Genomic DNA, 13,390 nt, shown 5'->3' with positions numbered 1-13,390 from the left:
TTGGTGAATATGATAACAAGCACAGGTCCCATTTTCTTTCTAAGCTGTCCCCAAATTAAGGGACGCTGACCACCGGGCTGTTGCAAGCATTTCCGGTGGCTGATCATGTTCTAGGTGGTGTGTCCTGTCTGTAGGATTTGGGATGTCTGTTTATCGTCGATCAGAACCCCCGCAGGATCTAGTGCAGGGTTTTTTTTACACTTGAAAATTCTGTTCATCTTCAGGAAACCAGGCTGTGTTCTAATGATGACAATATGGTCCCGTTTATTGAACACACCATGTGCCAGGCATACATTAGCTCTACGTACATCATCTCACTTAATATGCAACACAAGCCGTGCAGAAGATGAGAGGTTACAGGTTACGTGACATGTTGGAGCTCCTACAGCTGATGAAAAGCAGAGAGGGGCTGACCCCAGTTCCGGAGAAGCTGACTCAGAAAATAACCAGCCATCATCTGGCTTCAATACCCGAGTAACACAGAAAGCATGATTTCATAAGAATTAAAGCAACTGGGCCTGATTCTTACACCGCCTCTAAAGTCTTTTGCTTGCAGGAGAATGAGGTTCCTGGGCCAGGTCTTAAGTTTCTTCCCTGTGATCCAAGGACCTCTGCGATGTACATCATGCGGTCTGCTATTATAAGTTCAAGTCTGCATAGCCAGGTGGGGACGCAGGCCCAGACATCACAGCGAATCATGGCCTCAGACCGGCAGCTTTTAACCCAACCATTTGACCTGTCAGCTTGAACTGACCTGTAGAGTGATGTGGAGTGTTCTCAATCGTAGCGGATAATACCAACCCGCTCAGGCCTTGGGCCCATTTGAAAGCATCATCAAGATCCCCAGGCATTTTCCTTTTTTAAAAAAGAACACCGCTTTTGAGAGCTGTGTGATTGTACCCAGCAGACCTCAGCTTGCCCTTCAGATGAGGGAGAGGCGACCTGCCCTCCCAAGAGAATATACAGCTGGCGGCAAAGGCTCACGCATGCTCTTGCCACTCTCTTACTGGCCCTTGATCAGACGCAAGAAGACACAGAAGGCTTCCAGAATCTCGGGCACACTCAGATCCCTATCCAGAAGGAGATGGCACCAGTAGCAGCTGCCGTGTTTCCAAACCTTCAGCTATCCCAGACTGCTAGATAAGATGCGTGAGGTCCTCTGTTGTGTCCGCTCACACTTCTTGGGAGCAAGAAGAGGTCAGGTCCAAGACAGACTCTTCCCCGCTCTCATTTCCACTCAGCTATGTGTACAGAGGTTTTGTTATTCTTTCCTTGGTCTCTTGCTTCGGTTTTCGGTTCTCCTGCCTCGTTTATTCAGTGCAGAATCCCACTTAAATGTCTGTTTTTCCACCCATGTCTCCAAGTCCAGATTAAACTTCTATTTTACTTCTAACCACTGTTGATGGCTGAGCTCCTCGGTTTCCCTCATCATTACAGTGGCTGAGAGTGGTGTTTGCCCAGTCCCCTTCCCCGCAGGAGGCCTCACAGTGTGGCTATTTGGAGAAACTCACGCATTCAGAATGTTTTCACCTATCCGTTCTTTCTTTTTTTCTGTCCAAACAAGAAATAATGGTAGTCAGCATGCCGCTTGCTGCCCGTGATCTGAAAAGGCGACCCCGTTTGGTGAGGACAGCAAACAGGCAGTTCGCATTGTGCCTTTGAAGACAGACCCCAAGTTCAGGCTTTGCAAGGGTGGCCGGACACAGTCCCCCTCTGAGGTGGAATTGTCAAGACCTCTCGCATATTTGATTTCGTTTCCCTCTCAAATATAAACAGAAGCCAGCATTTTTAAAGGAGCCTTTCGCAAGGATCAAGACGAATAATCAATGGCCAATTCAGAGGGCAGGGGGAGAATGCAGATGAGAAGTGTCCTTCTCGCAACGTAGTTATAAAAGGCACGATTCTAGCTGAGCCGCGATAGGCACGGGTCCTGTGCTCAGGCTTCAGCTCTCCTCAGCCCGTTATAACTGCCCTATTCATAGTGTTGCTATTGCTGCGGAATTCTTTGGCAGTTGACGCACAGTTCAAGAAAGGGGAAGCTATATTTTTCCTTTTTTCTCTCATTGAAGAAAAAAAAAAAGAAGAATTCTTGCAGAGGTAGATTTCCAAGGGAGGACTCAGGACCACAAAGCCATACTACCTCCAACAGAAGACAAAGACTCTCCTTAGAAACTATGTCTCCGTGGAAAGGCCTTTAGACAGAATGCATGGAGCTGGCCTGTTGCCAAACCCACCCCATTGCAGCTTTCCCGTGGAATCTCATTGAAGTGGAAACCATCAAGGGTTCAGGCCTCCGTGGCCAGGCCAGCAGGCCACGTGCCACTGAAGTGTCAGAGGGCTTGGCAGAGGTCATGTCTGGACATAGAAATACGTTCCCAGCTCCTTCTGCCAGGTGGGGCTGAACCTCCTGGGTCCACGCCTCCCAGGGGACGGGGACGATGGTGAGGGCTTTCTGACTACAACTCTGCCAAGCCTACTGGAGTTGTTTAACAAAAAAGAGGGAAGTGGTTGCAATGATACAGGGTGTCTCACAGGTCCCAGGGGCCAGAGTGATGGTCCGCGGCCTGGACCTCTGGAGGTGTCAGGAGCTGCTACCCACGGCCACCACAGCTTGCGTGTGTCATCTCTTTTCCTGCCTGCGGTACAAACGCTTCTCACACCTTGTCCACAGGACCTTTCAGGGAAGTCCCCACCCCTTAGCCAAATCCTCTTGGGGCCAGATGTGGGTCAGATTTCAGAGTGTTTTAGGTGTCAGGTATCAACAGTTGGTAACCGTGTACTGATCACCCCCCTCGCCCTGGGGTCACGCCACAGTCAGACTCATACACAACTCACGGACAGCCAAGCGAGATACTGAGTACTCCCAACAGTCTCATGTCAAATGTGTTTGCCACAAATGTAAAAAAGCGCTGGCCGTTCTCAGAGCCCTCGTGATTTCTGAATTGGAGATAAGTCGTGGAGACTTGTCTGGGACCCACCAAACATGAGCAGACACAACCTGTCCATCGGAAGGGCTGATTCCCGAGGAGGGAAACTCTGATTGGCCCAACTCTGGTCAGGTGGCCACTGCTGGTCCAATCAGCTGCAGCATGGTTGTCAGGTCATGCTGAGCAGCTTTGGGGACAGGGCCTGAGCAGCCTCCTGAGTGTGTGTCCCCCCCAGAAGCCAGGCAGGGCATAGGTGAGCACGCGTGATGGCCCCCAAATTACATGGCGTCTCCACCTTAGGAAGACCTTGTAACTACACAGACAGAGAGGGAACAGTGAGAGTGCCAAGGGGTCACCGGTGTCCTCTTCACCAGGAAATCCTCCAGCCCTCTACCAAGCAGGCCCATTGGGTGGCCCTCGAGCCCCTGAGTGTGTCTCCCCTGCCGTGTCTGTGACGTCCCCCTCTGAGCATCAGTCCTGACAACAGGTGAGCCAGTGAGAAGCCGGGACCCACCCTCAACCGTCCAGCCTCCGTCCGAATTTCATCTGGGCAAGAGGGATGCTCCAGGCGCCTTCCCCAGAGTATATGGCTGTATAACTTACAGGAAGATCTCCTCCGAAGCTCCTGAGAAAGGAAGAATGGTGACACCGCCCGAAGCTCAACCCCAGCACCTCGTGTTATTTATCACATTGCAGATGAGTTGCCCACCTCAGGCATCCTCGAGGGACATACTCGGAGAATTCTGAGAGACTCTGAACCTCGTCATGTTTTAGAAAGGTTATCCTGAGTCCCTTTGGAAGGCGGGGCTCTGCCTTCCCAGCGATGTGGGCACCCTGAATCCTGAGCAGAGCCCTGAGAAAAGGAGATGGTCAAAGAGAGGAAGTGCCAGCTGAGCAGAGGAAGGAAGCCCCACCTCAGGACTCTGGAACTGGGGTGTCCCCAGACTGCCCACGCCATGGAGGACGAGGTCTGCAGGTGGGAGAGTTGAGTGCAGGTGGCAGTGAGTGTCTTCCTGCCTGGAGTCAGGGTCACAGTCCCTTTAGGGAGGTTGCGCCCCCAGCTTTGGAGAGTCACCACTGCTCTGATGCTCACACCCGAGAGCCCAGATGAACCGTCTTCATCCCTCCCAAGCCTGGAGTGCAAAAGAACCTTTCATTTAGTACCCCAAACCCATTCCGTTTCTACGCCAACCAGAGTATGCACCCAGAAGCCTAAACGCCCGTGAAACTGGTGGTTTGTTTTCAGCGACACCATTTTGCCCCTTAGTATTTTGGATCCCTAGAGTTCTCAGAGAGGAAACGGTGGTGGAAAGAAAATCGGGACAGGGTGAAGAGGCCGGGGCTGGCCCTGGCAGCAGAGGGACTCTGGGCAGCAGTGCACATTCTCGGGACCTCGTGCTCGTCTGTAAAACTGAACAATGACAGCATCCACCTGAAATACATAGACACGACGTCACGTGTTACCTGGCACATGGTAGATAGTAAATGTAGTTTAGGGTTTTATCACCATCATCAGCGTTATTACTGCTATTGAATAGTCACCTCAAAGCTGTTATCGCAAGTACTGCGGCAGCACTTCAGTTGAAAGGGGATTAAACGCACCGTTTTCTAAGTGCTTTGGCCAAGGGGCCCTTCCTGGACCCCTAGAACCCTCTCTCTGGTGTTCCAAGACCACACTTCCCACCGCGTGTTGATCAGCAGAGCTCCACAGGATAAGAACTCTATGAAAAGCCGCTGGGCACGTGGCGGTTAGTGATGGCCATCCCATCACGGAAGCCCCAGGCCCTGGGGGAGACAGCACATCTGCTCTGATGAGAACTTTCTAGCTGGGATGTCAAGGTCCTCTGAGGTCGCGTCAGCTCCAAAAGACTTTCTCTACCCTTGATCTTGCTCACCTAGGACCACTGGAAGGACCCACTTGGCGGGGGGGACTCATGGTGAGCAAACGTCCCAGCAGAGGCAGCCCAAAGGTGTTGGTGTTTCTCTCTGGAGAGTCCTTTGCAAAACAATCACCTATGCCCTGCGGGGCCCACACACCTCTTCTCACGCCAATATTCACCCCCTTTTCCCTCCTCAGATAAGCCGTGTGAACTGTACTGCTCGCCTCTGGGGAAGGAGTCCCCACTGCTGTTGGCTGACAGGGTCCTGGATGGCACGCCCTGTGGGCCGTATGAGACAGACCTCTGCGTGCACGGCAGGTGCCAGGTGACTTGTTTACCTTCTGTCCTTGGTGGGGCTTTGGAGGGGAGGATCCCTCCCCCCAGAGGTGCTTGGTGTGGGGCGGGGACCTCAGGAGGCCTGGGGGCATGGAGTTTCTCAAGAAGGTGCCAGAGGTGCTGTCTCCCAGCCTGGGACCCCTCCCTCCCCTCCTCACCCCTCCCTCCCTCCCCTTTCCCTCGCCCGCTCCAGCCCTTCCTCCCCTCTCCCGCCCTCCCCCTTCCCTCCTTCCCCTTTCCCTCCCCCATTCTCTCCCTCCCTCCCCTCTCCCTCCCTTCCTTTTCCCTCCCTTCCTCCCTCTGCAGTGACTGAGCGTGGAGCTCACCTGCAGGCCAACCAGGATTTGAGGTGGCTAAAACAATAGTGGCAACGTAGTAACCTCAAAAATGTTTAAATAACTTTAGACATCATGACAAAGGGAAGAGCGGGTAGAATGCTAAGGTAAGACTGGAAGATGTAGGCGAACATACATTTTCAGACAAGCTCTGCTCTGTGTCGCTGCAACACAGATAGAATGGAACTAAGCAGATCCCTTCAGAGATTGTGCCCAAGGAGGTAAATATGCCTGGCTTTTGGGGACTGCAGCACCCACTGGAATATAGTCCCCAAACGCATCCTGATGTTGGAGGTGACTCATTAGGACCATGGTAAATATCCTTTAAGAAGAAACAACAACAAAGGAGGGAGGTAGGATGGAAGGCCACCTTCCACCTGCATTAAATGTGCCTGAGCTGGGGACCCCCGCCTGTAGCCAGGCCCTCCTGAGGCAACCCTCCCCCGCCTGGCACAGCATGGGCATCCTGCTTGTGGTGCCACAGCTGCGACTGGGATGGCGGACGGCAGGCTGGTATGTGCAGTGCCTAGAGGGGTGTGGTGTAAGTGGTACGGCCTGAGTTCTGCCCCACGTGGCCCATTTCCCGGTGACCCAGTTTGGTCTGAGCCTGTCGTGTGACAGCCCCAGAAAGCCTTCTCCCTTCAACCTCAGACGCATGCTGTCGTCGTCCTTGCGGCCAAGCTCCTTAGCTGTGTTCTGAGCAGGTGAGCCACCGAGAGCAGGGGGAGATGGCGGCCCCCCGAGCCCTGCATAGGCAGGTGGGTGTCAGGATTGTCGCACACTCGGCAGCGAGAGGAAAACCAGGTCTTTCCTCCAATTCTCACTTTTGCTTGTTTAGCCTCCACTGGCCTATGTGAGACGAAGCAAGGAGTCCTCCACTCACCGAAGGCCACTGAGGGGCCGCCTGATTTTCTTCAAGAAAAGACAAACGGCCCTGCATTGGTCACGTGGCTATGGGTGCTTCAAGGTCCCCACACCCCCTGAAGTTGGCACTTGTCTCTAAAGCTCAGTTTCAGCGAAATACTAGAAACATTTGAAAAATTCCAAATTCCAGGGGAGACACTGTCATCCCCCCTTCATTGCAGTTGTGCCACAGTCCTGCCCCATGCCCCCGGAGGATGGCACATCAGCTCCATTTGCTCCCCTTCTCCACGCCTGCCAAGGGCACACGGGGCACGGTTGGTGAGCGAGTGATAGACAGAGTAAAACGGAACAGGCAGGAAGATTCAGACACGGGCAGCTTCCGGGGTGATCCCTGCGGCCAACCATTTCAACCGTAGTGGATATTTTTCCCCTGGGAAGTCCAACCTAGTCCCCAAATGGAATTCGTCAGGGAAAATCTGGCAGTACCTCGACTCCCTTGGCACCGCCTGGTTTTGTTATCAACACGGACCTGTAAGGGTGATAGACCGCTTGGTGCCCGAGAGTCTTGGCCAGGCGTCCTCCGGGGAAGGGGGTGGTGACAGGCGGTGGAGCGGGACCCTCAGGCTGCCGTCTCATAGCAAAGAATGTGCAGGGCCTGGTGTGAACAGAGGTCTTATCATAAATCACTGAAACAAAGAAATGCTGCTGGTCGTCTGTACACCTGCTAGCAAGCCAAGTGCAGGATTTGTTTCTTTCCTAAATTATACACTTCCGTGGGCCATCCTGCAGCCCTGTGACATGCGTTCCTTTACTCACAATTTCCCGAGTAAAGGCACTTGTCCCCTTTAGGGCGGCACCTTCTCCAAACTCTTGCCCCCCTCTGTAGGGTTCTCGCCAACGTGGACAGATCTCTAAGAATCCTGACCTTTCCTGGCCAGTGGGGGCCGTGTTAAATGGCCAGGTGCGATTTTGGCTCTGAGCCTTCTGTGCCTGTGGGCTCCTTCCGTAAGCTTGGTTCGAATCGCAGCCTTTTCAATGAGGGTATCTCCCTGTACTGTGACAGCAAAACTATCAGTCCTTTAGTCAGTACCGCGGGGGCCGAGATGCCACTCACGGCATTTTGAGAGCCTACGGTCCTAGGGCACTGTCGTGCCAGACCTGCCCTGCACTGGGGTGTGACGGGGATGCCATGGGGACAGTTGCCTTTCCATTCCCGGGTGTCACCCCATCTCCACCCTCCAGTCTATCTCGGATGCCTCCACTACTGTCATCACTATCGCATTTGCTGACGCCTGCACTGAGACTAGCACTAATGAAACACGACCTCTCAAGCTAGGGACACTAGCACAGAGAGTACAGGCACTGGCACCTTTCGCCGTGCCCTACGGTGGGTGGGAGAGCTCTTGCTCTCTGGCGCCTTACCCTGCTGATGGAGAGACCCCTACCTGTCAGTTCCCGCGAGTACTGTCTCCTCCGCATTCACGCACCGCAGGGACTGCTGCCTCCAGGAAGCCTACCAGGCCTAGCAAAGGACCCCAGTCCTGGCAGGTGGTGGCAGCCCCTATGTGCCAGCACCTCATGAGATTAAAATGTTGAGAAACAACTCGCTTTCTGAAGGAAGTGACAAATACCACACGTCATTTTCCTGACACGTACTCATTCTTCAGAGAGAAACTATAAAATTTACCTTTAGCCCCACGATGAGGTCAGTTCTTACAAAAATCCAAATTCGGAAAGCCAGGGTCCATGAGATTTTATAATAAAAGTGAGCATACGTAAGACGGTAAATTATACACAAATACAGTATTTATGCCTAGTTATGGTAATTGGCAAAGTAGAATGTTCTGGATTCCTGTGGTACTTGTGAATGAGTAAGGCAAGGAAAATTGGTTAAAGAGACAAATAGAGTAATAAAAAAACAAAAAATCTCAGGGGTTTATGAGCAGAGGAGCTGTACCTAGTTATTGATATCATCACGTAATTATAATGCTAAACGTAGAGACCATCCACATTTTACGTAAGAGCAGCGCTTACAGAAGTATTGTCATGGATCCCTTCCTAGCTTTTGCTTCTGTTTCCTTCAGCTCTCAATTCTGCTCTTTTGGGGTAGCCGAAGGAGTTCTGGGAAATTCTGAGAAACAACGGCGACAAGTTGGAAGGGAATGGAGGGGACGAGGAGCTCGGGAATGGCATTTTCAGCAGGTTCCCGTAAGCTCCCACTAGCAGGCCGATTCAAACCGTAACAGAAAACACGGAAATACCATTTTATTCTGGTTTTATGAGGCCTGAGTTAAGTTTCATTTCAGTGAGTCACAAATTACTTCACATGCTGAAATGAAACTTCACAGTGCTCATAAAAGTGGGAGCGAGACGGGGGAAGAAACACAAACATTGTCTATTTTTCAGCAAGTCCCTATAAATCAGGGGCCCCATCTTTAACGGTTCCTACTGTTGGCCTCCAGAAGCAAAGGAATCAAGTGAACACGCCTGTGGTGTCCAGCTGGTCTCGGAGCTCCTGACCTTCTGTGGGTGAGTCCCACCGATGGACAGGTCTGAATACACCTGGAACCACATGTGCCTGGCTTTGCATGAAGGCCTTAGCAGCCAGCACGGCTCTGATGAGGACCATACTTCGTCAGGACCCTAATGTGTGTACGTAGCCCGGGCTTGATGGACACCACACTGAAATGAAACACCTTCAGGGCCTGTCAGCTGCTTCACTGGAGGGACTGTGTCTGATTATCCGTGTTCCCCCAGGAGCTGGCTTGGAGGAGCGCTTTTGATGGCGTAATGAAAAGAGAAAAAACACGAGTGGATGCGTGGGAGGCTGGGTCCTGTGCTCTTTGGAATTCAGAGCTTCTGGAATCTGGAGCCCATGTCAACACAGCATTTCCATTGTCCAGAATTGGTTGGCCTCCCATGTATGTATCCAGTGGTCTATTAAGCTAGTGGAATTACTGGTAGGATTTAGGAGAATTGTAAGAGATGCTGGCCTACCGAGTGCCCCATGTAAAGCGTGCAGGAAAATGTACCGGGTGTTTATGCTGGGGCCTGTGTTTCAACAACGCCCTTCTGGTTGCTGCTTTTCTTCACATCGTGACACTGCAGCTGACATCTCTGAAGTGTGTGACTGTCGGTGCCAAGCCTTTATTGATAGCAGGCCTCAAACTCTGAAGTCATTCCCTGTACCCCTTTTATCTAATTAACCTCCCACATTAACTTCTGGGTGCAGCCAGCAGAGTAAGCCACGTGTTCTCTTCCATCCCTGGACTCTCCTTGATGGTGGTAAAGGCAGAAAAGCACAGACCACGTGGTGTGGAGCGGCAGAGGTCACCCTTTGACAAAAGAAAGACACCAGCTCTTTCTGGAGGATGAGACTCGATGGACATATCATGGCAGGAACAAAGCAGCCGAGGCCAGAACTGAAACAAATGGAGAGTCGCGACCAAAAAGAAAGCAAAATGCTCGAGGGGGTCCAGGATTTGGGAATGGAGGGTGAGGAGCTGGCCGAACATCGTGAGATAAGTCAGGGGCTCATGGAACGTGGCTGACCACGCCTAGTGCTGCATTTGGACTTGGACGGGCTGTCAGGTAATTATCCTCAGGCACAACAGCAGCGGGCTCCTGCCCAGAGTTGTGTGAGAGATTATTCAGGGACAGCTGGTTCAGGTGTGTGACTGCTTGAGCGTGGTGCTCACCCTTCTGGTTTGGGGTAGACTGCAGCTTCCCTCCCCTCAGTCCCAAATGGAAGCCTGGCATGCAACACCCCCACCCTCAAATAGAGAGCTCCCTGGGTCGGCCTCTCTGAGCCTCCTTCTCAAATGTCAATGGTCAACCAGAGATCATCTGCTGCTTGAAGAAAACCAGCAGCAGGAATGAGAAAGACCAAGAAAAACAAACAGAAAAACTGACCCTGGCAGAAAATTGAGATAATTACAGAACTCTGCCGAATTATAGAATTATGCAGCCAAATCATCAACCAAGCATACAAGCGAAATACAGTAATTTGGAGATACGGAAGGACTCAGACATTTTATTTTCCAGGCGTCCATTCTGCAGAAATTACGTGTCGTTTAGCAAAACAAGGGTGAAGTCAAGAAAAAGAAGACGAGGGCTGTGAGAGTTGGTGGAACTACCCACGAGCCCAGTAAGTGCGGAGGTGAGGGCTATATGCTGGCCAGAAAGCATGCAGTTCAAATTAAAACAAGAAGCCAGTGGCGTCCCTCCAGCAGAAGAGAATGAGACAGCAGTTGGAAGATAGCTGTGAAGTTGAAGAAAGCAAGTGCTTCTCCTCCCAGCCAGGAAAAGGGAAAAAAAAATAATCCAAAACCAGAAGACCATCAAAACCTGTATGAGAAAGTCCCAGTTCCAATATGAAAGAACTGAAATGCGTCATTGGGAGGGAAGGGTTGCTGTCAGGCGGGGAGCACAGAGGAGAGAGGCAGAGGACCCATTTGGAAAATCAAAGTCTCCTACTCCCAGTTTTGCCCAGGGCCCTGCCTGACAAGAGGTCATCATTTTTAGGCATTTATGGAACACATATGATGTGCTCCAAAGCATGCTGGCCAGTGTGTGTCATCGTGCAGGGCACAAGAAAACAAAGAATTAGAAGACACCATCCTCTATGCGCTTACAGTGTTGGGAAGGGAGACTTACATGAAACCCCGGAATCAATGAGAGCTGGGGTAGACATAGCAGGAGGTACGTGGGGTGGGCTTGATTTGTTCATTCATCAAATATTTGTTGAGCACATTTCACGTGCTGAGCTCCGTAATGTGTGCTGGGCATTCTGCGGTGAGCAGGGCCGAGAGGGTCCCCGTCCCAATGCAGTACACACAAAACACAACGTCACAAATATGATTGTTCTGAGGACTGGTACATGGGAAGAAGGAAACGGTGTCAGAGAGAGATTGAGAGGGGCTTGTCGCTGAGAAAGGCAGTGAGTGGCATGGCAGGTCTCTCTGAGGAGATAGCATTTGAGGAAGAGCCAGCCTGGCGAAGACGTAGGGCCGGAATGTTCCAGAAACAGGAGGGTGGGGCAGCAGGCGCTGGAGGGGTAGGTGTGAGGGGGCGGAGTCAGGGCCGGGGCCATGACTGGCAGGCCAGAGTGAGAGTGTGGGTTTTATTCCAATGGTACCAGAGGAATGGAAGCAGAGGACTGAAGTCATGTTGGTTGTGGAACCCGGGAAACCAGTTAGAAGGAGGGGAGGGCCGTTCACCTCGCTGAGAGGGGATGGGGCTTGCAGGAGCAGGGCTCGGAGGTGGTTGGGTTTGGTGTGCGTTTGGAGGAGGGAAGCTGAGGTGGTGAGCAGCTGGGCTGAGGTCAGAGAGGGCCTGGGATTCGTCCGTGTGGGCATCTGCAGTAGGCAGTGGGAGTCCACGGTTATGGGTGTTCTCGTCTTCTCAGGTGAAGATTCATCTAGCAGCAGGTACAATCGGTCATGTCCGGTGTAAATGTGAGCATGGAGAGGAAATGGAGAGGTTTGCAGGGGACAAAACCACCAAGGTCTGCAGCTAACTATGTTAAACAGAGGAGGAGTCGGAAATGGCGTGGAGGTCTCAGGCATGGGTGCCCAGGAAGGCGGCCCTGTCTGCTGGATCCAGGAAGCTGGCAGGGCCTCCAGCACTACCATTGGGGAGTCAGGGGCTTGTGGCTTTGGAGAAGGGTCAGTGTTTCAGTGTGTGCCCACAGAGTTCCCTGTCTTGGCCGGAGAGCCCAGGAGGTGCATAGCAGACATGTCGTCTGTGAGCCTGGGTGGGGTGGGGCGTGTTAGGTTTAAGAGCCGTGTGCACGCAAGTGACTAGAAGCCCGAGGAGACCGTGCTGGCTGAGCGAATGTTCAGACCTTGGCTACTGTGTGTGCTTAGGCCCTGTCGTTTCATATCGAGCAACTTTACAGCAACCACCAGCAGACCAGATGACGGATGCAGGCGGCCCCTGCAACAGGCTCCGGGCTCAGGGTGCCCCGTTACAGCTGGTCAGCCCTCAGGTCACCAATGGGTGGCCTGCGTGCCCTGGCAAGGCGTCACAGTTGATGGCTGCTTCCCTGTGGGTACCATATATCACCTAAGTCTCCCCCGTTCCTTTACGTCTCTCACCGCCATTCACTCCTCACCTGACCTCTGGCCACGAAAGCCCCCACTATTGTCCTTTACCTGTGGCTGTACCAACTTTGAACAAATTTGAGCTGCTTTTTCCAATGTGCTGTCGTTTATCAGTTCCATTCTGGTCAATTTTGGACTCAACTTATTCACCACTTAGCATACCTTCATGTCTTTGCCGGAATATATCTGGTTACGCTTTTGTTTTGGGGCACACGATTCTTTCCCAAAGAAATAAGTCTCCACAGGTGAGGTTTCGGGACTATCACATATGAAGGAGACTCATCTAGTCTTCACCGAGCCCCCCCAGAGGGCTGGGTTTCTCGGGGTGTGGTCCAGGCTGGCAGCACCAGTACTATCTGGGAACTTGTTAGAATGCACATTCCCTGGCCCACCCCGACCGCCTGGGTCAGGTCTGGGGGTGGGGCCCGGCAGGCCGTGTCCTAGCCATCCTCCTGGTGACATGGGTACCTTTTCACGCTGAAGCACCACTGCGGTTGTGAAGCAGAGGGTTCTGATGACGTTGGCGACCCTGGGGCTCAGTGTTCTCCTCCTACAGGAAGTCTGCAGTCAGCCAGCTCTGCTCCATGCCCTGGCCCCTGGTGGGAGTGGGGGGTAAGAGGGACAGCACCTGGCGAGCATCCATCCAGCCGTGACAGCCAAGAGCTAAGTCACTGCTGCCTGGTTTCCCTGCCTGTCGAATCCTCTGAAGCATGAAACACGAAGGCCTGATGGTACAGGACAGTGGAGACAACTTCCAGTTCTTGTTCTGAAAGTGTGCGCTTTAGGGAGGAGGAAAAACGTGCAGGGGCATTTCAGCAATTTCACAGGCAACTAATTAAACACCCTGTGTTTATCAGAGCGTACACTTAGGCATGTTACTTTGCAGACTACAAAATTCTTCCCCCGCTTTTCGGGAGCTGACTTGGGCTGTGCTGCTCAGAGCC

At 52.4% G+C, this 13,390-nt stretch overlaps 1 protein-coding gene across 1 annotated transcript in view; it reads left to right on the top strand.

Annotated features, from left to right (window-relative positions):
- Window positions 1-13,390, top strand: part of ADAMTS17 (ADAM metallopeptidase with thrombospondin type 1 motif 17) — a 239,517-nt gene that overhangs the window by 156,064 nt on the left and 70,063 nt on the right. Inside the window, exon 14 of the mRNA XM_033099930.1 lies at window positions 5,005-5,132. Coding sequence (XP_032955821.1) covers window positions 5,005-5,132 — 128 coding nt within the window. The remainder of the gene's footprint in view (window positions 1-5,004; window positions 5,133-13,390) is intronic.

This window comes from Rhinolophus ferrumequinum, chromosome 28 (assembly GCF_004115265.2).
Source record: "Rhinolophus ferrumequinum isolate MPI-CBG mRhiFer1 chromosome 28, mRhiFer1_v1.p, whole genome shotgun sequence".
NCBI lineage: Eukaryota > Metazoa > Chordata > Mammalia > Chiroptera > Rhinolophidae > Rhinolophus > Rhinolophus ferrumequinum.
The sequence above is the reverse complement of the archived record's forward strand: the minus strand, read 5'-3'. Positions and strand labels throughout refer to the sequence as shown.